The following is a 24673-nucleotide window of genomic DNA, read 5'->3' as shown; positions in this document are numbered from 1 at the left end:
TATTCATCGTAATGGTATTATTTTGGTCTTCTATTATTTTCCTTTAGCTCTGTTATTTCCCTTATCATCTTGTTTTTGAGTTCTTATTCTATTGATTTCACATTATTGTTAAGTCCTTCTAGGTTTATGGGTTTTCTATAACAGGAAAACTTACCAAGAATCTGCTTTGATTCCTTTGGTTGTGTCTTCTTCTAGACTGGGTTCTTCATCTATTTTTTACATTCTGTCTTCCTTGCTCCCTCCTTTCCTTCCCTCTTTTCTTCCTTCTTGCCTGTATTTAACTGTGATTTGTGTACCTAAAGGCCATGCCATTTCCTTTCCTCTTAATCCTATTTACCATGACTCATGTGTAACAGACCTCTTCTTGCTTTGAGTGTAGGCAAATGCCCCATGAGCCCCTTCCCATCTTGTCTGGAACAGTTCATCTTCCCCTGGGAGCTATGGTTTGAAGGCTGACTGTTGTTTTCAACTTTTCCTGTCCCTTCTATGACTTGAGGGTGGCTTAGATGGGCAGCTTGCTGACCTGGATGGGGCTTGAGTGTTGTCTTTCCGCTGAGACCCTGTCCGATGTCTTGTTCCAGGGCCACTCTCTCAACAGAGGTGGGGGGTGAGGTGCTAAGGATTTCGCGGGGGGAGCATATTTCATTCCTCTGGGCTTGGCTTGCTCAACAACCTAAGTCCCATACCATGGAAGATGCCAAGCCATGGCAGCTCTTCTTGCCTCTGCTGAGGTCTCATGGAGGAACATAACGGCTTCTACTCGTGAAGGTTTTTACCAGACTTTTCCTAAGGCTACCTACTCACCCCACAGTCTATGTCTCTCAAATTACAGATTATTAGAATTGGCATTTTGTTGACTTATCTCTTCTCAATACTACTTTTGGGGATGATGTTAGGAAACATACCACTCATTCATTGCACCAGAATCTTCTGTTACTTTCCTTGGCTATTACATTTTAAGGTTTATGAAAAGGATTTCTTTAGTAGGCCTTGGTGAGTTTGTAGCAATGTCTTTGGTTTGGTTTTTCTTGACTCTTGCCCGTTTGTTAGTGCGGAGGTTGGGAGGATTCTGTGATAGCTTCACTTTGCTGTCCTAACCAGAGATCTGCAGCACTGCCTTGTCTGTGCCTCTCCCCTCAAGCCCCTCCCCTGGCCTGAGTCGGGGACCCCAGGACTAGGCCTCAGCACGTGTTGGTGTTCAGTCCACGGCAGAGAAGGGAACATTTCATGGAGGCAGCATCAGCGATGGAGGGACCTCAAATGCTTCACTAGAGGGCATCCTAGGCAGGGGCACAGAATGTGCAAAGGTGTGGCAGCAGGAAAGTACAGAACCATGATTGGGGGGTGTGGAGGAGTCCATGTGGCAGTAGTACCAGCTGAAGGAGAGGAGGAGCTGGAGAGATGGCAGGCAGGGCCCAGGTGTGCAGGCCAGCATAGAGGCTGCCCTTGTGTGTGACCAGAGCACGTGGGTCCTGTATCTGGAACCTCAGAGAATACTACGCTGGACAGGGGCAGCACAGGTAGGGAAACCTGGTTCCTTGCCTCTCCTCCCCATCTTCAGCCCTTCCAAGGAACCTTCTCTGACTGTTCCACTTCTGATAAGTCTCTGTCCTGGTGAGCCCCAAAGTGCTCGTGCTGTCTTCCCTACAGCCTCAGGTAAGTCCTTAGCCATGGCCACATCAGGCACACTCTCCATCACAAGCCACACACTAACCACATGGTCCTAAAGGCACCACCTACAGATGCAACCCTGGTACCCAGCCACACAGATACGGAACTGCACAGCTGCATATAATCACAACTTGCACATGATGGCACAGCAATACAAGCTGTTGAAGGCACACCTTGCACACAGGTTCACGCTGCCTGGCTCCTTTTCTGGGGCCTTTGCCTCTGAATCTCCTGAGAGCCTGCCCTGCCCCCTGGTGGCCACTCCTTAAGCCACTGCCCTTCTGGAAGGACCCTCACTACCCACCCCCTTCCTGGCCTTGTCCCTGCCCAAAGAAACTTCTGGCCTAGAAATGTCTTCCCTTAGACTGGCCTGTCAAACAAGACCTTCTCAGATAGGGTAACCAACTGTTCTGTGTGCCTGGGACTGAGAAGTTTCCCAGGACATAAGACATTCAGTGCTAAAATCAGGAAAGTCCCAGGCAAACCAGGATTAGTTGATGACCCTACTCTCAGATCCACATGCCTTCATATTAGTCTCCCTCTCAGACGGGACCCAACAGATCAGGCCCCTTCACTCTCCAGATCAGCCTACCCCCTCAGACTATCCCTTTCAAACAAGATCTCTTCAAAAGCATGTCCTAGACCAGCCTCCCCCTCTTGGGCAAGTCCTGTCACACAAGACCACCTCAGATAGACTCATCTTCAGATTAGCCTCCCCTATCCAAGTGGCCCTGTCAGATAAGGTCCCCTCCAGCCTTTCTCCTTGAACAAGTTTCTTCAGACTTCCCTCCACAGATCTGCTTTCCCTTCCCCCTCCCCTGAGGAGAGGGATGAGGGTTCACACCCAACCCTGCCTGCCCCCAAGGCTTCAGCCCTGCATCCCCAGACAGGCATGCCACCTTCTAAGGGTATTGCCTTTATGTGGCCAGGTTCAGCACCTCTAGGTTGTGGGCACAGGGGACATCTGGGCTTCAGGACATAAAGACACCCAGGTGCAGGGTACAGAGTTGGGGTCTAGAGCCAAGCATTTTGTTCTCTCCAGATGAGAATGAACTTCCTGAGTCCCAGCCTATGGAGGTAGTAAGCTCACTAGCTCTAGGAAGTTCCCAAGGCCAGAGGCTGCCCCAGAGGGACTCCTGCCTAGTGTTTCCCTCCCTCCCGGCTGGCTGCTGAGAACGCAGATTGTGGGATGCCTGTGCTGACAGACGCTGGCCTGGGCGCAGGAATGAAGGGCGGGCGGGTGGCCGAGAGGGGGCAGCAGAAGCCAGGACAGCCCCTGGCTTGGGCCAGAGAAGCACAGTGGCCACAGGCTGGGGTCTGCACCAGGGCAGAACACAAGAGCAGAGCAGAAAGGGGGAAAGACTGACAGTGTCGGAGAAGAGGTACAGACAGATGGAGACAGAGGTGAAGATACACAGAGATGGGGATGGAGACCCACAGAGATAGACAAAGGGAGACAAACTGGGAGCAGAGACAGGAGAAAAGGCAGGAGATAGAAACATGCAGAGAGAGAGATGAGGTAGAGATACACAGAAAGAAACACGAAGATAGTGACCAGGACAAAGATATACCCGGAGATGGGAATAGGACAGAGATAGCTACATAGATGGGCATGGGGACGGAGAGAAGTCAGGGCAGAGACAAGTCCAGCATGGTAGGAATGGGACAGAGCCGCACTGAGAGATCAGGTGGGCAGGGGGCTAGGCCAGAACATAGCAGGGGTCCCTCCATCCCAGTGCACCTTGGGGGAGCAGAGAGAACTAGTGGGCAAAAAGGCTAGGCCACTGTGCACATTGGGTCTGGGATCCAAACCTCTCCCACCAGCCCCCCAACTCCCTAGCAGTGTTTTCATTTTCTGGGTTATGTTTTAGCTCCAAGAATTGATGTCTACTTATCCCCAGCTCCCCAGAACCACCATGGGAAATAACAGACGTGGAGGGACAGTACTCGACGGAAGCAGTGGTAGACTACAGCCAAGATCCTCCAAGGCAAGCAGCCTCTGTGAGGTCGAGGGGCCAGGACCCCCAAGGAGGGATGACCACCCAGACCCAGTCCAGTCAGAGGCATGACACCAACCTCTAGCCACCTTGGGGCTGGTTCTGTTTGTCTCCAGGGGATTGGGGTTGGGGGCACGGAGATGCCCCAATCCCCCTCTCCATCGGCCTCTGAGGCTCCAGCAAGTCCCCTCCCCTCCCTCTGCCCCCTCCTCCTCCCCAGGCCCACATAATTGCTTTCCCATGCTCTTAATGGAGGCCAGATTGCTGATGCCCAAGCCCTGGGTGGGTCAGAGCTGACCAAGGCTCTCAAATGAGGAAAGCAGCACAGGCTAGAGGACTCGTAGCTTCTACCCACCCACCCCAAGGACATAGGAGGTCTGGCTCAGATACATCCCAGGAATATAATGTCATTGGTAAGAGGTGGCAGGCCCCCCATTGCCCCTACCCCTCCTGGACCTGGAGCATAGGTTCAGGCCTGGACCCCACCTCACAGGGACCAGACAGGTAGACTGCAGTTAGAGTACAGAGACAGCTGCAGGCCACCTCTTAGAATGTCCAACCTGGAATGACAAGCCATGTGCTCTCATAGCAAGGGCTGTTCAGCTTGAAGAGTCATGGGCCTGTCCACCCTGACACCAGGCTTTTGCTCTCCATGAGGCTTCCTCCTGCAACACTCTTCCTGTCCACTGATGCCTGACCAGGAGGAAAGCCAGTCTTCAGTCTCAAGCCCCTCACCAGTCCCCTACTCAAGTTCTGTGCTGTCTAGGCCTGATTCATCAATGCTTGAGGCACTGTGAGCCCCCCACCCTGCCAGGACAAGACCCCAGTTAGGCCTGATGAGACCAGTGCGAAGCATCCATTTTCTGTCCCCAGAATGAGGAGAAGAGTATGTGTTGGGGGTGTGTGTGACAAGGCAGGGGGTCTGGATGAGTGCAAGTGTTGTGCTTAATACCTGCTGTGTAGGGAGTGTGTGTCAGTGTGGACATGACTATGTTTACAGCTTTGACTCTCTTCTTGCTCCAGCCACCTAGAGCAAGGCCAAGGCAGGGCTACCCCACACCCTCACATCCAGGCCAGAGGTGACTATCAGCTTGGCCCACCCTGGGCATTCTCAGCTAAGAAGCCTTGGTGAGGTAGCTTCTACTACCTGAGCAGGCGTGGGGCGGCAAAAGGGCCTCTTAGAGGAGGAGAAGTCAAAGGGACCCTGGAGCCCCAGCTTGGGGACTGGAAGGATAAGCAGGGTATGGAGCTAGACCAAGGACTGGCCACTGCTGTAAAGCCAGAGCCCTGCCCCACCCACCCCACACTGAGTCCTAGCTGTAATCTAACCCTGGGCGTAAACCTTGTACTACATAATTCTAGTCCCACAGCAGCAGTCAAATCCCCAATCACAGTCCAAGTGGCCTCCTCCTTCAGGTAGCCTCCTGCCTGCCCAGGACACTCTGTCCTCTGAGCCCGTATGATCTGGCTGAACCCCAGGCCTGACCGGCTAGAGCCCCTGGACAGTGTATCCTGGCTGGCAGGAACCTCCCACCTAGCCAAAAAGATGAGGCTTGGCCTCCTCACCTTCTTCTATCTTTGCCCCTGTGGGTAGAGTCCAGGCCTGGGCACTAATGGAAGGGAGCTCCAGAGAGGGCCCTTGGAAGGCTTCTACCCCAGCCAGGAGTTTAGTAGTCTCCAGGGCTGGCCCATGGGCCCTCTCATTCCCTACAACACTGTCTGTGGTCACAACCCTGTGCTCTGGGGTCTCTGTGGCCCTGGGCTACGAGGGCGTAGGGGTGTCAGACCAATCTCCAGGGAAGCCCTACCCCACCAAGATGCACAGTCTTCCCTCCAACCACATCTACATGAAAGCTGAACTCTCTCTCCCCACTCTCCCCAACCCTAACTTCTTTCCTCCTCCAGGCCTGGAAGGGGAAGGGTCCTTGGAAGACAGTTATCCTTCCAAAGTGGGTCTGTTCCAAGGACTCATGAAATGGTGACGTTTAATGAGAACCCCCCTACCTCCCACCCCTGTATATACATCTATAAAAAATTCAAATACAGCAAGTTACCATTGAGTCAGACTAGAAGGGACTGGCAGGGCATTAAATACTGTGGAGTAGGAGCGGGGGCTAGGGGAGGGTCGTACAAAACAGGGGCAGAGGTGGGCGGACTGAAAAGTTTGGGCGCTGGGGGGAGGAGAATGGCTGGGCCCCCCCAGCATCAGGAGCTTATCATCTGATGGTGGCAACAGAGACCCTGGGACAGACAGGAGGCTGGGGCAGGAGGAGAAACTGTGGATGTGAGGGGCTCCCCTCAGGCCCCTCAAGGGCTCCTAAGAGTCGCTGGCGTTGGAGGGTCCAGCCCAAGGGGGCACGGTAAGGGTGGGAAGGGGGTCTTTGGTGGGTGGGTTAGCTGCATGGTCCTCCTCCCCTGAGGGAGGGAGGATGGCCTGCATAATGTGGTGGGGCTGGGGAGTGGCAGGCCCGGGCCCGCCGGGGTCTCTACAAATTGTGTCTGAAGAGAATGCAAAAGGTCCTCCTGCCCATGTGCAAAATAGAAACCGGGGTCTGCGGGCTCGGCTCCGGCTTCTGCTCCTCTGCAGATGCTCTGTCATGTCGTCACAGGGTGTCAGGCTCTAGGGAGACAGGGCAGGGGGCTGTGAGGGATGAGGGCGAGTGGGTGCCCCTGGGGCCTCCTCTCTGCCCAGCCCCACCCACCTTACCAGATCAGGAGACTGCTGGCAGTGGCAGCAGCGGTGGCAAGGGCCAGAGTGACAGGAGCACTGACCAAGAGGGGTGCCGAGGGTCCCCCGCCACTGCCCAGCTCCCCAGGGTCACAGATCTTCGTGGTGGGCGGGGGTGCCAGTGAGCTGGTGGTGCTGGTCGTGGTCTCTGGGGAGCATGGGGGAAACTCAGGGCAGTGCCGGGGCTGGGATCCCACCCACGAGGCACACTGTTCATGCTTCCTGCTTAGCCCAGCGCTGCCTCCTTCATCAGACAGCCCCTTCCTCCCAAGGCTCACAGGTTAGACTGCTCAATGATCTCTACTATACAGAACAGCAGGGTGGACAGACAGACAGGAGCGCAGTGGCCACAGAGTGTATGGCGAGCTCTGGAACAGGGGCTCTGCATCCCGGAAGGGGGTTGGACGGACTCTGGGGAGCACAGGTGCAGGGGCGAGGGTGGGCTCACCTGGGGCCTGGGCCTCAGTGGTGAGGTGTCGTGGCTCCTCTGTCCAGGGTGTGGCATGAGCAGCCACGCTCCAGTCACTCCAGGTCCCAATCTCATTGTCCTTGGCTGCCACCTGGATGATGTACTCCTTCCCGGCGTAGGCATCTGTGATGGTGTGCGATGTGCCATCAGACAGCTCCACCTGCAGCCAGACCACGGGGTAGGGGAGTAAGGACAAGGGTCAGGAGAGTGAGGCACTCCCCAGAGGAAGTGAGAGCACCCATGGGAAAAGGAGGGTGAAGACAACTCTGGGTAGATGAGGACTTCCCTGAGAGAGAGGGGATGTTGAGAATATTCCGGAAACACCCCCAGGAGAGAATAAAGACCCCTTTGCTCAGCGTTGACAACTGTGGTTGTCAAGGCTCCCGTACCTCCCCCCTACCTCCCTCCACCAGTCCCAGCCTGGAGGTGACAAGAGGAACAGATTAAGAGAGGAAATGGTACCAGCCACCTCATGCTGTCTTCCTCCCCCATTAAGCAGTTTAGTGAGAAGGTTAAAGGCTGCCCGAATGCAAATTTTGGCTGTCCCTTATTAGCTGGGTGACCAAGTTACTTAACTTCCATGTGCCTTTACGTCCTCATCTGTAAAATGGTGTTAATGATGATATCTACCTCATAGGGTTGTAATGAGGACTACAACACATGGGAAGCAGCAAACAGACTGCAGCCACTGCTGTAGTTATCACGGGGTCCAACTCCAAGCAAGGGTTCCCAGGTGCTCACCACAACCACCAGCCTGGCCCAAGTTGGGCCTCCTCCGCAGGAAGACCTCAGTGTGGATTATCACCTGGCCTGAGGCGGAAATGGGCTGGGGGGCAGCCCCCAGGGCAACAAGACAGCTGCTCCACTTCCTCCTGGAGGTATCGCCACCTCACCCCCGCCCTGGCCAGCCCCATCCTGTTGGTTTCCCCCCAACCCTCCAGGCTAGCCTGCCTGTCCGGCGCCCCTCCCCGGCCCAGGCTGGGCTCTGGTTCATCTCAGCAGCACCCGCTGCCTCATTAAGCCGCCTCGTAAACAGGGGCAGCCGGCAGGGGCGGAGAAGTGGGCCACTCTGGGCCATGTCTGGCTTTAGGGTGTTTTTGGTCCCTGTTCCAATCTTCCCCCCAGAAAACTGGGGTCTGGGCTATCTGACCCTATTGGCTGCCAGTACGTGTGTATATGTGTGTGTGTTCCTGAGTGCAGTGTGGTCCAAGCAGAGCAGGAAACTCCTCCTCCAATTCCCACTAAGTCTGTAGCCCTGATTCAGGAGGCTCTGGTAAAGGTCAGGGTCAGGGTGAGAGTCAGAGTCATTTGGGGCCCAGACCTGGGCTCAGCAGGTCCCACTCCCAGCCCTGACAGGTGGGTAGGCTCCAAAGATCCTCCTCTCCTAGGCCTGGGGCCCCAGCTCCACCTCTGGCCTCCAGAGACCCATTCTGCTCCACAAAGACACACTGGCTAAGTAGACCCAGCTCCTTCAGTTCCTTCTCCCTCTTGCCAGGATTTGGCCCCCAGTCCCCTCCTTTGTTTCTGTCCCTCAGACCTCCATATCCGTCTTTCCCCAAAGGGACAGAGCCATGGGAAGCAGATTAAATTGTCACCTCATTGGTGGGGTCATGGTAGGCACCATCCTTCTAGGAACATGGTCCGGAACCCCAGTGCTCTCCTGACAGCCACATCTCCTAGGCCTGGGCCCTTCTTGCTAGGTTGTCACTAATCCCTTAATCCATCCCCTTAAGGGAATAGCTCCTCAGTTGCCAGGAACTTAGTGCCTGGCATCCACTTCTAGGTCCTCCATCCTGCCTGCTGCAGCAGATGTCAGACATGCCCTCCAGGCCTCCCTGCTGAGTTAGGGCCACAGCAGGAGCTGTAGGGAACCCATGCTGGGTCCCAGTACTCGCCTCGCTCTTGTTCATGCTGAGATAGCCCCTGCCAGACATCCTGGTGCCCATTCTTGTGCAATTCCTGGCCTGTATCTTTCATCTCCTCCTGAAAATCCAAGTAATGTTTTCTGGGCTTCCCCTTCTGTGCTGCCTCCCAAATCATACACCTGCCTCTCTCCAAGATCAAGGATGGAAAAGAGTAGATTCTGTTCAGAGCAAAACTAAAATTCAGAGGAGCCATAAATCTAGCCAACCCCAGTGCCAAGGAGACAAGAGCCGAGCTAGGACGTGCCACGGGCCATGCATGTTCTCACCACAGAGCCCACACACTTTGCTCTGACCGTGTGTGGGGGTCAGCTCTTCCCATGGTGTAGGCCGATGCAGTGTCTTGGCATGTTAGTCACACATGTGTGAACACGGTACCTGCTGGGGGCCACGTGTGTATGTGCATGTCCCCGTGTGTGCAATGGGCAGTGTGCCAGGTCCACTGCAAGGCGTGTGCGCCGCGACGCGCGGGGCTGCTGCCTGTAGCTCGTTAGCGGGGGAGGGGGGCTTGTGAAACTAGACCTTGGTTATTAGCAATGCATTAGGCTCGGGCAGCTGGCCAGGTGGGAGGGACTGCGGACTCTTGTCAGGGAACATGTGAGCGGGTGAGCAGCCTTTGTGGGGGCCAGGCCCGAAACCCGGACAGACGTCTGCCCGGGGAATCGAATTACCCACTTTAAAGGCCAGATGGGAGAAGGGCATAAGGAGATGGAGCTGGAACCTGATGGATGCGGTAGGGGTACAGGTTGACCACTAGGAGCCAGCCTGGGTTGCCCCATGGAGCACTCTCCCAGCCCCAGGCCTAACCCACAGTCCTCATGGGCCACAGATGCCCACAACCCTATAGGTTCAGAGCTCACAACAGAAGAGAAACCCAAGCCTGCCCCAAAGCCTGACTGCCCCGCAAAGCTTTCTACCATAGCTTGACCTGCATCCAGACCACAGCCTGACCACATACTGACCATTGTCTACTGCTTGGTTCTCAGCCTAGGTCGCCTCCTTCCCTATAACCTTAAGCTGACCCCTAAGCTAGGCCTGACTTTGGAACCCTGACATTAGTTATGGCCTGAACTCACACCCTGGACCAGGCTTGACCCTACTGCCTGATCCTGACTCCCTGAACCCAGCTCTGAGTCCTTGAGGACAGGAACTGTCCTGCCCTTTAGGTCCAGCATAGGCCCGGGGTCTGGGCCAGAGTATAAAGACGAAGACAGATGATCACAGCCCAGAGCCAGACGTAAGGAAAGGGAAACACCGCTCACCTTGCCATCTCTCCTCCAGCATCTCTCTCTACTACCCTGGGGAACCACAAAGACAGTCATGCTCCCACTGCACTAGTGGGGTCACTGGGAACCCCTAAGGGCCTTAAATAGGATACCTCCCTTGGATCCATCCATCTCCCAGGCCCACCTCTGTCCTTCCATCCCAGAAAGGCTCTCTGACTGCCCTCAGGCCCACACTGGAGCTGCCACCACCAGGATATGGGTGCCTCCCAGGCCATGTGGCTCTGATTCAGGCACCCAGGATGTGGGCAGGGCAGGGCAAGGCACTCACATGCTGCCACTGGTCCAGGATGAGGGGTCGGTAGCGCAGAAAGAACTTGAGAGGAAAGGACTCAGGGTCAGGCCAAGTTGAAGGGGTCTGCCATGTCACCTCCAGCCGGCGAGGGTTGCTGGGCACCGGCCGGGCTACCACATTTTCTGGAGGGTCTGGCTTCACTGTTCAGGAAACATAGCTTCATTACCACAGCAATCTCTGAAAACAACCCCACTTTGTCAGCTCCAGCCATCATGTTGACCTCATATCACCAGCCATTCTCATCACCATGGTTGCCATCTTCTCTGTCAATCCTGGCAGCCACCACTGAAAACCATTACTTCCATCTCTGACATCCCTGTCATCACCAATGACTATCACTATAGTCATTGTCATCAGTTCTTGACACCCCAACCTTCATCCCATCATCCCAACCTCATCCTCATGATGACCAGCTCCCAGTAACTAAACCTATACAATACCTTCAGCATTGCCATCATCACCTCCATCATCACCTGGATCACCCCCTCCTGCACCAGCATCACACACTCCCCCAAATCTGGTTTGTCACCTCAACTTTTCCAGTTCCAAACTGAGATACTGCCTCCCTTGGATGGATCTGGGTTTGAAGCTGCTCTGTGAGTCAAAGTTATAGGACAGTCCACAGGTGTTACAGATCTGGGTTGGAGGTAGTTGGGGGTATGATGGGTGCATCTAAAGGCTTAGCTCATGCAGAAAAGAGTCTGGCTGGGGATCTAGCAATCAGAGTGGAAGAGGAAGACGGGTAGGCAGGGGATGTGGCTGGGATGGGACAGGAGGAGGCAGAAGATCTGCTTGGAATGGGGCAAGAACAGGCAAAGGGCCTGGCTGGGGTGGGATAGGGGCAGGCAGGGGGTCTAACTGAGATGGGGCAGGGGCAAGCAGGAGGTATGCCTGGGATGGGACAGGAGCTGGCAGGGAGTCTGGGTCTGGCTAAGATGGGATAGGAGGAGGCAGGTCTGCCTGGAATAGGGCAGGGGCAGGCAGCGGGTCTGGCTGGGATGGGGCGGGGGAAGGGGAGTATCTGTCCCAGTCCTGTCTCCTGTTCTGACACCTCATTCATCACAGGCCGTAAGGAAGCCATTAGCGTTGGGGGGGGGGAGTGTGGAGGCTGCAGCTGCTCAAGGGTCTGGCCCAGCCTGCCCCCCTCCCCCTACTGCATGGTCTGGGAGCTAAAGGGACAATAGGAAGAGCTGCTGGAGATGCCTCTTGGCCCCCACAGGTAAAGGATATTCACTCTTATGTTCACAGGTACACACATGCCTCACACAGATGTCAGGGTGCACACATGTGAGCATCCTCACCAATGTCAGTGTACACCTGTGGCACACATCCACTTACACACTCCCACTTGAGTATTAAGAAGGGATCCCCCCCAACAACCACGCACCAATGGTGAACTCGTCGAAGGTGATGGCTGTGGCGTTGTGGCCCAGGGCGTTGCTGACACTTATTGAGACTTTGTACTTGACGGTGGAGAACAGGTGCATGTAGCGGATATGGCAGCGGTTCTTGAGGGCCGGGTCCTTCTCACAGACCATAATTTTGGAGCCATGCCTGGGGAGGGGCAGGGCCCAGGCACCATTACCAACATTAAGGGTCAGGTGGGGCAGAGGTTGGGGGGAGGTCAAGCCCATGGCTGGATTGGTCTGAGGGCATGGGGGGGGGGTCAGGTGTGAGGTCAGAGGTCAGGGTTGGGAGTGGGTCACAGGCGCAGCTACTCACAGCACGGTCACATTGAAGGTGTTGGGGATGTAAGTGGGGGTGGGCAGATGCCAGCTGCAGTAGAAGCCCTTGGGGTAAGTGTTGGAGCGGCAGCTGAGTACAGGCTCCCGCGGTGGCACTGGGGGCGAGGACAACATGGTCAGGGCACTCCTGGAGCCCCCAGTCCCCTGCATTAGTGTGGGGACAGGTGGGCCCCAGAGCCCCAGCTTTCCCCACCCCCTAACCCATTAGCAACGCCAGAGGTGGGGGGTGCTGTCAGCAAGGGTCTGAGGCTTCCCAGGCCACAGAGAGCCAGATGTTTAATTAAAGAAAAACAAGGGCTGTGCAGAGAGGGAGCACCCCCCACCTGCTCAATGGAGGCGGGACCTTCGGGGAGCAGGGGGCTGCAGGCCTCAGCTCATCAATCACAGGATGGAGGTGCTGTCTGGGGGGATCAGCCCCAGCCCCACATCTCCTGCCACACTGTGTCCATTCCCAGAGGAGGACAGGCCTTAGCAGGCAGATGCAACAGAGGCCAAGGAGAGCCTTGACTGGGTCCTCTGGTTGCTGGGGTGATGAGGCTGTACTTCCTGAAGAAGACACCCCAGGCTTCCCATGGTGATGGTTGCAGGAAGCCCTCAGCAGAGATTGAGACAGAAGGAGAGGCCTGGCAGCTACAGAGGAACAGAGCACTGGGCGGCTGTTCACGTGCATATCTATGTACACATCTGAGTGCGTGGATACATATGTAGATGCATGTCTGTGTATTACATGAACGAGTGACCCACCCGTGACTGGATGTGGGTCCATATGTAGGAGTCTCTATGCGGGTGTATATGAATCCAGATGTGGCTCTCAGAGTGCGTGCTCATGTATTACTGTGTATGTCTATACATGTGCCTGTTGAGAGGAACCTGTTGTCCCTTGGTGTGCATCTCACCCCACCCCCAGCCCCCAGCTTCTCATCACAGAGCCTATAAGAAGCCCGTTGCATGGTTAGGGGCTGCCTTCTCTCTGGAATACAGAGAGGCCCAGAGAGGGACGACAACGTGCCTGGGTTCACACAGCAAGCCCGGGCGGGGACTAAACCCCACGACACACTTGGGAAGTCCTTTCTGCTCTCCAGCCTCACTCATTTTGCTGCTGTGAGCACTTAGCCCAGCTGTCCCACCCTCAGGCATTGGGCAAGGCGTGAGGACAGGCGGCTCAGGTTCCTGGAAGGAGGCTGCTTCTGTGATCTGACCCAGGCAAGGAATGTCCGTCTAGGGCTCCAGGGACACTGACACCTCCCTCCTGTGTGCCCCCACCCCCTGCCTGACAGGTGGACAGGAAATGGGAGGGGGCAGCTCAATAATCCAGGCACGGTGAAGGGGAGTGCGTGTCTATGCTTGTAGGGTGGCCATGGTGACATGTGGGGAGCTGTGGGCTTTCATCCACTGTGCACACGATTGTGTGAATGTGTGACTGCATGTACATGGCCACTGTGTGTGAAGCTCTGGAGGGAGGGGTCTGGGGCAGAACCCCCAGGCCCAGATCTGGCTTTGCAGCAGAAGGGAGGAGGGGGCAGGTGGGCATCAGGAAAGCTTGAGGTATAACAGGTGAAATGGGTAATGCTGTGGGCCAAGGCAGCACCACCCCCGGACCTGCAGGGGAGAGCCAGAGCCCAGCTAGGCTCCTGCAGGGGCAACCTCTGCTCTGCCCACTGCTGTCTTCGTCTCCTGGGAAGCCTTCCCGGCCCCAGGTTCATCTTGTTTCTCTTCCATGTTCATACTGTATGCCTCTCGTGTCCCTTCCCTATCTGCCCAGGACTGCAGAGGCATGGGGGTGGGGTGGGGGGCGGCCAAGGACACAGGAAGTGCCTTGTGGGGGCCTGTGGGCCAGGCCAGAGTTGGCAGCCACCCCAGGAGGAAAGGACATTCCGAGGTCGGCCGAAAAGCCTCCACTCCCCGCTCCTGCCCGCTACCCCCCCAACCCCCAGCTTCAAAGGAGAAGGGCGCGGGGCGGGGGGGCGGGTAAGGGATTGAAGCCTGCAGAGTCAGCGCCCTGCCACCTCAGACTCTTCGGAGGGCAGAGCGGGCCATGGCACTAGACTCATGGGCCCCCTCCCCCAGCCAGCCTCCCCACTGACCAGTCTCCTTCTTCCTCAGACTGCCCTCTCCCCTCAGACTTGCATCCCCTTCCAACCACCCCCTGAAACCAGTTCCCCTCTCTGACTGGGCAGTGCAAGGGGGTCTGGGGGGCCAGGCGGGAGCTTTGTCTGTCATCTGGCTACTCCTGCCTGGCCCTGGGCCCTGAGCAGGGAAGAGCTTGGGTTTCCTGACAGGGACCAGGTTTCTCAGAGGGAAAAGGAGGAAAGAAAAACAAAGAAAAGGAAGAAAAGGAGTGACTTGTTGCAGCTGGAGCCCAGCTGAGGGACTGGGTGGGCGGAGGTGGGGGTGTTATGAGAGAGCAAGTGTGAGATTACAGGACAGTCCTGTTGTGAGAGTATTTTTAAGATGCTTCTAAGACGATTGTGAAGATGTACTTGGAACTCTGAGAGGCTGACTGTGAGCAACTAACTGGTTGTGGGCTTCACATGTGTGACTAAGACTCTAGGCAATCATGTCATCGTACTATTTGAGGCTGTCTGTGACCGAATAACTGCTTCTACATGTAACTCAGTGTGCAGCTGTTTGATTTCGAGATTGTATGTGAGCCTGTATGGTGAGGTGTTCTGTGAGAATAAGTGTGACATTGTGTGTCAAACACATGGTGACAGCAAGACTACACACATGAGACACTGCATAGAAGCTTGAGTAGTTTTTCAAACTGTGGGTGTGGGAAGATGCCCAGAATTCCAAGCGTGTTCACACGTGTGAGCTGAACACCATGTGAGAGCATGCTGAGGGAGAGAGTGATCAAAAGCTCGTACGCATTCGTATCACACGCTGGGTGTACAGGCGCACTCCTGGCTGCCCAGGCATCCTGAGTTGCCCCTTGGTTGGGGGGGGGCTCCTGAGACGTCCAAGTGACTGTGTCAGCTTCGGACAGGGTGTCCCTGGGTCCCATGCGGGGCTGTGTGTGCATGTGCATGCGTGCGTGTGCCCCCACTGGCCCTGGGTTTGTTTGTTTTCCTCCTAATTGGCTTGTTTTTCCATGTCCAGCCCACCAAACCGCATGTTTTTCCTCTCATCTCGCCAGCCCGCCTGGGCTGGAGCCCCCGGCACGCACGAAGCCTGCCCGCCGGCCCAGTGAGGAGGAGGGGCAGACTGCCCACAGCCCTGGCCAGGCCAGATCAGGCTGGGTGGGGTCGGGTGACCCAGCTCCAGCCCTGCCCAGGCCCCACCCTCCTGCCTGGCACTGAAGGCCCATGGCCTGTCCCAACTTTATCTCATGGCATCCCTCGAGACACCCTAACTTCCAGACTCCCAAATGCCCCCCTCCTGCCTCCCACCCATCTTTTCTCCCCAGGCACCTTCTTCTTCAACCACAGCCCTCTTACCCACTCTTTACTTAGCGAATCAGGGCTGAGGGAAAGTAGTGCTGAACCAGGGGGTCTGGAGTTTCACTTCCTGACCATCAAATAAAGATTTCTAAAAACTGGACAAGGAATTGTCCATTTAAAAAATCATTTCAATCTCTAACCTGCTTAACTTAAAATCAGGACCAGTCCCTGGAGGACATCATGCTTGGTGGAGGGTCAGCAAAAGAGAGGAAGACCCTCAATGAGACAGACTGACACAGCAACTGCAACAATGAGCTCAAGCACAGCAACGATTGTGAGGATGGCACAGGACCAGATGGTGTTTCGTTCTGTTGTACATAGGGTTGTTATGGGTCGAAGCTGACTCAATGGCAACTAACAACAACAACAAGTGAACAAAAGGATGCTACTAAAAGGAACTCTGGGATCCTGTTTCCTAACCTGGAGGGTCCTTTCCTAATCCTGGGTAAGAGATTCCTTGAGCTCTGTTTGTGAGTATTCATCTGAAGGCAGGAGGGCAGGGCAGGAGAAAGCAGTTAAGGGATCAGCCTGGTTAAGCAGACTTTTAACAGAATATTGACATTGATTTCTCTCAGAAATAAAGGCAGGAAAGTCTTATATGTTTAAGATAATATTAAACATTTTTTAGTTTGAATGATCAACAAATCAGGGCTAACTCTGTCCTGTTCTGAGAGCTGATGAGAAGAATAATTCAATATTGAGTGTTGCCATACCCAGTCTCTTGTTACTAATATAAAGTGACTGAGACAATCATGATTAACACCCCTGTTCCTCTGCCAGGTCTTTACGAGGAAATAAGGCAATGAGAGATAAGTACCTGATACTAATGCTACAGCCAAGTCCTGGCCAGCCCTCCTCTGACAGGCGGGGCCTGGGGGGTGGTGAGCGCTATGTAGAAAAGGTCTGGGCTCTGGTCACAACAGGGCAACTGTGGGCATGTCCTGTGAGTACAGACATTACTTCAAGACCCATTCCCTCCCCGCAGTGACCTCCCAAAGATCAAGTCAATTCATCAGAAAAGGGGGCCCAGGGTCATCAAGGCCCATCCATCTGCTGCCAGCCTTGTCCATCCTAAAGACTCTTGGGACCTAAACTGAGAAGATGGAGTGTGGAGGTGATTGGTGCCAAGATGGCCTCATTCTTCTTCCATGGCACCCAGTAAATGGGCTTTTTCCCCATGCCAAGGCCCAAAGCTAAACTGAGTACTCCAGTTCTGATGGACTCTGGGGTGGGTGGGTCAGGAAGGACACCGTTAGGCTGGTCCGGCATTTCTCAAGCTGGCCAACAGGGGTCATGCCACCCTTGGCTTGCAACTAAGAGGTTCAATTATGAATGCCATCTCTACAGTTTTTTGTTTTGTTTTTAAGAAGCCCTGTTGGCACTTGGCTGCTAATCAAAAGGTCAGCAGTTCGAATCCACCAGTCACTCCGCAAGAGAGAGATGCGGCAGTCTGCTTCTGTAAGATTGCAGCCTTGGAAACACTATGGGGCAGAGAATCAACCCGATGGCAATGGGTTTGGTTTTTTGTTTTAGCTCCAGTTTGAATACATAAAAGGCTTTTCTGTGGGAGAGGGTACATTCTCCCTAAAACATATTTTTACCTCTTCCCCAGCCCCACTGGTGGGTCAGTGTTTTTGTGAAGGACCCTGAGCAACCCTTTAATCTAACATTTCACATGGTTCTCCACATCAGTCTCCCAACAATGGGGGCAAGGGCCTGCACCAAAGTCCCTCAGCATCTTCTGGGTAGCTTCCAAGGAGCAAAGAAACCATCTCCAGGCAGTAGGATGTATTACATCCGAATGGGAGGAGGCCAGAGGAGCTTAAGTCTTTGGTTCAAGGAGAAAAGAAATGGAAGAAACATGATGCTGTTTTCAGAGTATCTACTCTGTTTGCAGATGCCTCTGGCTGAAACGGGGTATTTGCCCAGATGTTGGAGTGCATGGCTGCAGGGCTCCCCCCTTGCCTGGCCCATAGCAGCACTCACGCATACTTCTCCAAACCCTTCTTCCAAATCACACTCACCTGGTCTTCCCTCAGCCTTCCTTCTTGCTCCTTCTTACTGCTATTAGTGGCTTGTTTCTCTCCATCCACCCCTTACACACTGATGGTCTTCAGAGCTCAATTCTGGGTCTTCTTCTCTCCTCACCCACAATCTCTCCCTTGGCCATCTCACCCTTGCCCATCCCCTTGATGCTGGCAACCCCTCAAATCCCCATCTCCAGCACAGGCCTCTCCCCTGAGCCCCAGGCCTCAGATCCATCAACTCCTGGTTGTTCCCCAAGGATCCCAACCCAACACGTCTGTGGCAGATCTTGATGGTGTGCAGATCCCTTACCCCACCACTTCCCACTGCCAGCTTCTGCAGCTATTTGTCTAAGAGCTCTCTTTGGCCACCAAAACCCACTCTGCCAGCTGGGGCATCAGGCCAAAACTACTGGGGAATTAAAGCACCCCAACCCCACCCCAGGAGAATCCCTCAACCATAACAGTCAGGAGTCAGTATGTAAACACCACAGCTCCTCACCCCTCATTAGCTCCCAGAATTCCTTCGATGGGTTAAGCTCCTTGCCCAGAGGTAATGGCTTTGATGACTCACTCTTTATTGGCTATCTTAACTTCCTTTTTCTGTGCCACTTTCTCACTCCCTTACGGTGTTTCCATCACCTGCCAAATAAACTACTTGCGCACAAATTCTCATCTCAGAATCTGCTTCCAGAGAAACCCAAACCAAGACATTGTCCAAGCAGAACACACTATCTTATCCTCTACACTGACCCTTCTGCTTTGTCCCTGTCAAAGTGGCTGGTCCTGACAGCTGTCTTGACTCCTCCTACTCTCTGCTCTCCTGTCTTCCCACCGCCAATCCATCACTAACCTCTGGAGATCCAACCACCCCCTCTCAACTTCCCTAATTCTGTGGCCTGGTCCCAGGTCCTCACATCTCTCCTGGATCCCAGAAACAGCCTCCTTCCTGTTCTTCCTGCCCTGGCTTTGTCCCCTCTAACTGCCTCCCTTCACTGCAGTGAGAGGGATCTTCTAAGAACATGACCCTGACCCTCCCTGGCACTCCCCAGCTTCCAGGATCATAAGCCATCTCTGCCCTCTCCCTAGTCTCCTTCCCCTCATTTGTGCCAAGTGGCCTTTCCATGCCCTCCCAGCCTCTGAGGTCTATAGTCACATTCGGCTCTCTGCCAGAAATGACATTTCCAATGTATCTTCCAAATCCTACAAGTCTCCATGTGCCTCCTACTCCTGGAAGCCTTCCTCCTTCCTAGGGGCCTCCTAAAGTACTCATACCTACACCTGCATAGCCCATGCCCCATTTCTCTCCCTAAAGCCATTATGGCCAGGCCCTGTGAAACCAGACACAGGCTGCACCAGCTCAGAGCTGTGATCCCACTTAGCCCCAGATGGACCATGCCTTGCCAGCCTTCTTCTCCCCATCTTGTCATAGGGAACAGGATCTCAAAGACCTCCAGGAGGGTGGGATAAATGGGTAAAATGCCCATGGGTCTGGCTCAGTGGGAAAAACTGGGCTCAGAGGTCAGAACAGCAAGCTAAAGTCATAGGGAAAGAGTCAGGGGGTGGCAGCCACCTCCCCATCCCCATCCCTGCCCACAGGAAGGGGATCTGATCTGGGCCAGGGGTCTGGGCCTCACTGACAATCCTCTTGAGCAAAGCAGGAGGTCAGATGAGGGGTCAAGGGCAACACTCACAGCCCACATGTAGCAGTACTTGGTGACGCAGGTGCCAGGAGTCACGGTGGAAGCAGTCATAGAGGCCGCTGTGGCCCAGTTCCAGGCCATGGAGCACGAGCTGGGAGCCGTTGAGCAGCTCAGGGGCCAGGTCTGTCCCATTCACCCTCCACGTCACAGCTGCATCCCAGTTTGCTGTTCCACATGGCAGTGTCACGTCTGAGCCCAAGCGCTCATACTGCACGTGGGGTGCCTCTGTGGGAGGAGGGGCAGGGGACACAGGGCAGAAGTCACAGGTCACAGCCCTGCCCAGCTCCCCCAGGTGAGCCTGCATGGATGAAAGCCTGCGACTGTGCGTAAGGTACACGGCCAGGCTCCAGAGACTGGTGAGTGTGAAAACTCTGTGACGGTGCAAGTGTGCAGGTACATGAAAGTCTCCAAGTGTGTGTGTGTAAATGGGCAACTTTTGTGTGTGTCTGTGTAGAGTGCCAGGAGGGATCAGTTCTCAGTGAAAAACTATTTCACCTCCAGTCCTTGGGTCCTTTAAAAAGTTTTCCTGACCCCCGTGACCCTAATCTCTTGCCACTGACATCTGCCACCCAGTCAAGCTGGAGCTGAGGGGCCCTACTACTGGACTCCTGTCTCTGTCTCCCCCCTCTTCTTTCTCTCCTTCACCTTTGTCTCTTTCTGTCCTGTCTCTCTCTCCCCATCTCTCCTTCTCCTCCACTCTGGCCCCTGAGAACCCTCTCCCCCTACTACCATCCCGGGCTGGGACAGCAGAAGCAGCAGCAAGAGAGAATGGTTAGGTCCAGGACAAGAGCCCTAGGGAACTCCTGGCAGCTGTCAACCTTGGGAAGGCAGGAACTGCATGGGGTGGGTGGGGGTGCTGGGACTGAGTGAGCATGCTGACCATTCCTCTCCTGCCCCCAGGAGGGGCCTGTCAGAGCCAAAAGCAACCCCCAGCCCTGGCCTCAGCAACCCAGGCGTGATGGACTGAGCCCAGGAGACTAGAGATGGAAGGGTGGGAGGGAGCACCTGTCGAGAGCCAGCACTAGGTGGGGGAGGCAAGTGGGACGAGGAAGTCAGAGATGCAGATCTACAGCTTAGCGAGCAAGCTGAGCAAGCGAGCAGCAAGGAGGAAGAGCCAGGGAGATATGAATCCTGGGACCCCTCTCCACTCCCCTCATCCTGCTCCCCAAGCCTGGAAGGACAGATGCTTCTTCCCTGGTCATGGCCAGAGGCCAGAGCCAGATCTGCAGCGGGAGGGTGGGAAAGGGGGAGGAGGAGGAAGGGGGGGGGGTCTGCGGGATCCCTCGTTAACACTCGCTCACATCTCCCCTCCAGAGAGCCACCCCACTGAGTTGGGGGGTTTTCAGAGGCGATTCCTGTTAACGAGCCAATTAAGTTGGGCCAATGGCCTCTTAATTAGACTTGTTAACACCACCAGGACTGCAGGGGGTGGGGAATCCCCTTCCACCAGCCAGCCACCCCTCCCCCATCACAGCCCCCTCCCCAGTACTTCTCTTCTCTCTGATGGAACATCTGTCCCTGTTTGTTGCTTCTGTGGCCTTCCCCATGCTGGGGTCTCTCTGGGTCTCTGGGTCTCTCTCCCTGACTGCCTGTCTGTGTCCTGCCCATCTCTGAGCCTCTCTGTCCCCTTCAGAGGAGAGGGAAGCAGGAAACCCAGCCAGCCCTGACCACTCGTCTGTGGGGCCTGAGACCAGCCGAGCAGAGAATGAACGGGCGGAAGGGCGGTGGCTGGGGGCCTTGGAGGCCACAGCTGTGAGGCTGGACCAGAGACTGAATGGGGGCCTCCCCTGACCAGGGGCCTAGTGTCCGAGACTCAGGCCATAGAGCCCCCCTGCACCAGCTCCAGCCACTGAGCCCCCCTCTAGCCTCCCTTCCAAAAACCTGGAGCTTCCAGGAAACATGCCAAGCCCCTCTCCCTGCATCACCCCCTCCCCCCAACCCCAGCAGAGACTTTGCATCCAGCTGCCTGAGGAGGAGGCTGAAAACTGACCGTTGGGGAGGGGGAGTGGCCATCATGGTCCCAGGGGCAACACATCAACACTGACCAACAACAGCTCAGAACTAACACCGACCCAGGATGGGCCCTTTAATGCTGGGGGGCAGGTCTGGCCACAAGAGGAGGAAACGATGACCAAACAACACAGCAAATACAATGGCCGTGGACAGCTCTTCCACGCCACACCTTACTCATCTCACAAAGGAAGTGGAAACAACCTGACAACAATGACAGTCCGACAATGTTAGGGCAGGGTGGGAATGAAAACGTGACAACACATGACAGAAGACAGCTACAGGCTACAATGTGGAGGCGGAGGGGGCAAAGTGCCATGACAATCACAGAGTGTCACAACGGCTACAATAACACAACAATGGCAATACACACAGTCATGCAACAGCTCCAAAGATGGCAATGATTGAATCCTTTGTCTCTGGACAGCTCTCCTCCCACCCCATAGGTGCCCCTACTGATGTGCTGTACATTTCAGAAATTAAATCAAGCAGCAGGGGGAGGATGGGGCTCTTGGCCCTGACGCGGTGACAAATGCTCCAAAGGAATCAGCTGTGAAAAGGTTGTTAGAAGCCAGGATGAGAGACAGAGACAGGATGAGGTCATGGACACAGAGAACAGAGGGACAGAGCCGACAGCTCCCTCACACCTGCACACGCAGCCTCACATGGGGACCACATGCCGGAAACAGTCCTCTAACCCGAGCATCCTCACTAAGCAACCTCACACTGCCACACACAGGAAGGTCACCCACAAAGAACAAGCATACACAGGACAGTCATCCACAAGGTCACAGTCACACATGGGATCACGGTCACACATGGAAGCTGTCTACTTCAGGGATGGTAACACCTGACATGAGATCACAGGCACGCACAAGCGGCAAATGTAGGAACAGTCTCACACATGGGGAGATAGTTTAACAAGCACACAAAGGGACAGAAACAGAGAGACACTATCACACATGGGGCACAGTCTCAAACACAAAGACACAGCCCCACAAAAGACATACAATGTCACATATGGGACACTGCCCACAAGGACACAACCACACAGAGACACTCAAACAGGGATACGGTCTCATTCACACAGGAACACAGCCTAATGCATACAAGGGCAGAGTCTCACACTCTCAGGGATGGAGGGCCTTGGTCACATGCGGCCCGGTCTTCGCACCCAAGCATTCCCCTTTGCTCAGGGCAGAGGCCAGGCCAATGGTAGAGACCACTGGTAGGTCCTTGGCAGGTGTGGTCAGCACAGGAGCCCAGGGCAGACCAACTGCAGGCAGGGGAGGATGGGCTGGCCTGGTAGTCCCTTTGGCCACTGTTCTTTGGGAAGTGGTCCTGGGGCTGGCCAGGCTTGCTCTAGGGCTGGCCAGGCTTGCTCTAAGTCTCAGTGTCAGTCTCACAAGGAGGCCATGGGAGCCTTGACCCACTACACTCCTTGAACCCACAGCCTTGAGGGTGGCAGAGCTCAGCCAGCAAGGTCTGCTCTGTGCCTGAGCTCCAGAGATGCCCCCATCCTCCCTGCCCTCGTGATCTGCAAAGGTGGTGGGGCAGACCCATCCAAGGGGGAAGTTCCCCACACTTTGAGCCTTGTTCGAGGAGAATTTCAAGTTCAGACCTCATGCTGATATGGCTATTTAAGGTGCTGCCTCAAATGCAGTGGGAGGGCTGGGGGTCAAGTTAAGACGGTGCCTGGCTCCTCCGCAGGGGTGCAGCTACTTGCTCTGTGGGCTGTGGTGGGGGGAACTCAGCCCTCACTGGACAAATTGTGGGGGCAGGAAGGCTGCCAGTGGCCCAACCCTGAACAGTTTCTCCCTCCTCCAGCCACACCAGCCCACTAACCTGTCCCCTTCCTCAGTGCACCAGCCCTTTCCCACTGGTCACCCAGTCTGTTGTCCCCCCACCTTGTTCTCAGTCCTCTATCTTTCCTCCAGGATGAGGCTGAGGATAGAAGGGGACCAAAGTCTTGTCCACTATCTCCTCTCAGTGCTTCTACTCCCACAAACCTCCAGAAGGTACCATTCCACACAGATGCCCTACAGGGACCCTACTCCTAGCTGCCCCTCCCATCTGCCTGTACCTTACACCCACCCTGGTGGGAAGAGGGACAGGTCCCTTCAAGCCAGAGACACCATCAGCATGTGACCACCCAAGTGTGACTATAGGGGGTTTGTGCCTGGGAGACCACATCAGTGGGTCACCCTGCATGTGTCATATGACTCCACGTCCCTCTCAGTGTTCATGTGTGGTAATGCCAGGTCCTTACTGGGTGGTGTCAGTGTGCAGCTGTGCCAATGAGGGCTCATGCCCTCAGTGAGGGGGTCAGCAGGGAGCTCCCTCAAGCACTCACCCTGTGGACTGTGTCTCTGGGTGTAGACAACTGCAGCGGCAGCAGCAAGCACAGCACAGCAGGCCCACGGGACAGGAACGGCCATCTGTTGGGAGAAACCGGCGGGGGAGGGGGCAGCATCAGCCCAGGCAGGAACAGCCTGGGGAGCCCCCTCTTGTTCTCAGGCAAGACTGGGAAATCCCAGCTGCAGGGCCAGGGCACCTTGACCCCAAATGCCCTTCTTAATGGGGCTTGGGATCCTCTTTCAAGCAATAGAAAGCAACATTATTGGCATCTGTAGGCAAAGGTTTGCTAAGATGGTAGAAGGCAACCTACAGTGGTTTGCTGTTCGATAAGGCTGCTGGCTGCAGGATGTAGTCAACCACGGATGAGTTATAAAACATTGGTAATACCAGGGCCATTTGTCTACAAAAAAAATAACTTTGCTGGTGAGGTTGGCTAATTAGCTGTAAACATCACAAACTGGAAGGGTAGTATTTTAACTTAATTGGAGGACAGTACTTCTCTAAATTGCCTTGAATGGGAGGCCCACTGCCTGAAACCTGGATGCTCAGGAGCCCCTTGGCTCTGCCCTACTCCCTGTAAAGCCCTGCCACTGGGCTCTGGGAAACTCAGAGCAGCAGGGTACCAAGGCAGCAGGACCTTGTGACCCAAGGCAGATGTGGCTTCTGCTTTACTGTACATCAATGATGAAGAGAAGAATGGGGTTTGCACATGTAAGTCCTTTCAGAGACGCCAGCCCATCCTTCACCACTGCCACAAGCCCTAAAGCCCCAGCCAGCCGAAATGCATCAGTATCTACATGCACACATGTGGGTACACAGGGCACACTCAGGCCATGTTCCCAGAAGCCAGGCTGGATCTGGTGCCCCGCCTCCGCCACCTGTTGTCCTGCTTCCTGGGATGAATTCAACAAGCCCCCCACACATACACACACATACACTCACACCTGAGGGCAGGGAAGTAACTGTTTCCTGCAGAATGGACCCCAATTTTGACTCCCACCCCAGTATGAAGAGAGGTGAACTGTCAG

General features: G+C 55.1%; 1 protein-coding gene across 1 annotated transcript; it reads right to left on the bottom strand.

Annotated features, from left to right (window-relative positions):
- Window positions 1-5760: 5760 nt before the first annotated feature.
- On the bottom strand, window positions 5761-23781 carry CNTFR (ciliary neurotrophic factor receptor). Its single transcript, XM_064291793.1, has 8 exons — window positions 23641-23781; window positions 19269-19502; window positions 12088-12205; window positions 11753-11943; window positions 10342-10505; window positions 6845-7025; window positions 6376-6544; window positions 5761-6288 (listed from the first exon to the last, which is right to left on the bottom strand). Coding segments are annotated over exons 1-8 (1143 nt in total). The 5' UTR covers window positions 23726-23781; the 3' UTR covers window positions 5761-6287.
- Window positions 23782-24673: the final 892 nt, after the last annotated feature.

Source organism: Loxodonta africana, chromosome 9, assembly GCF_030014295.1.
Source record: "Loxodonta africana isolate mLoxAfr1 chromosome 9, mLoxAfr1.hap2, whole genome shotgun sequence".
NCBI classification, from domain to species: domain Eukaryota; kingdom Metazoa; phylum Chordata; class Mammalia; order Proboscidea; family Elephantidae; genus Loxodonta; species Loxodonta africana.
Note: the sequence above shows the minus strand (reverse complement) of the source record. Positions and strands in the feature narration are given on the sequence as shown.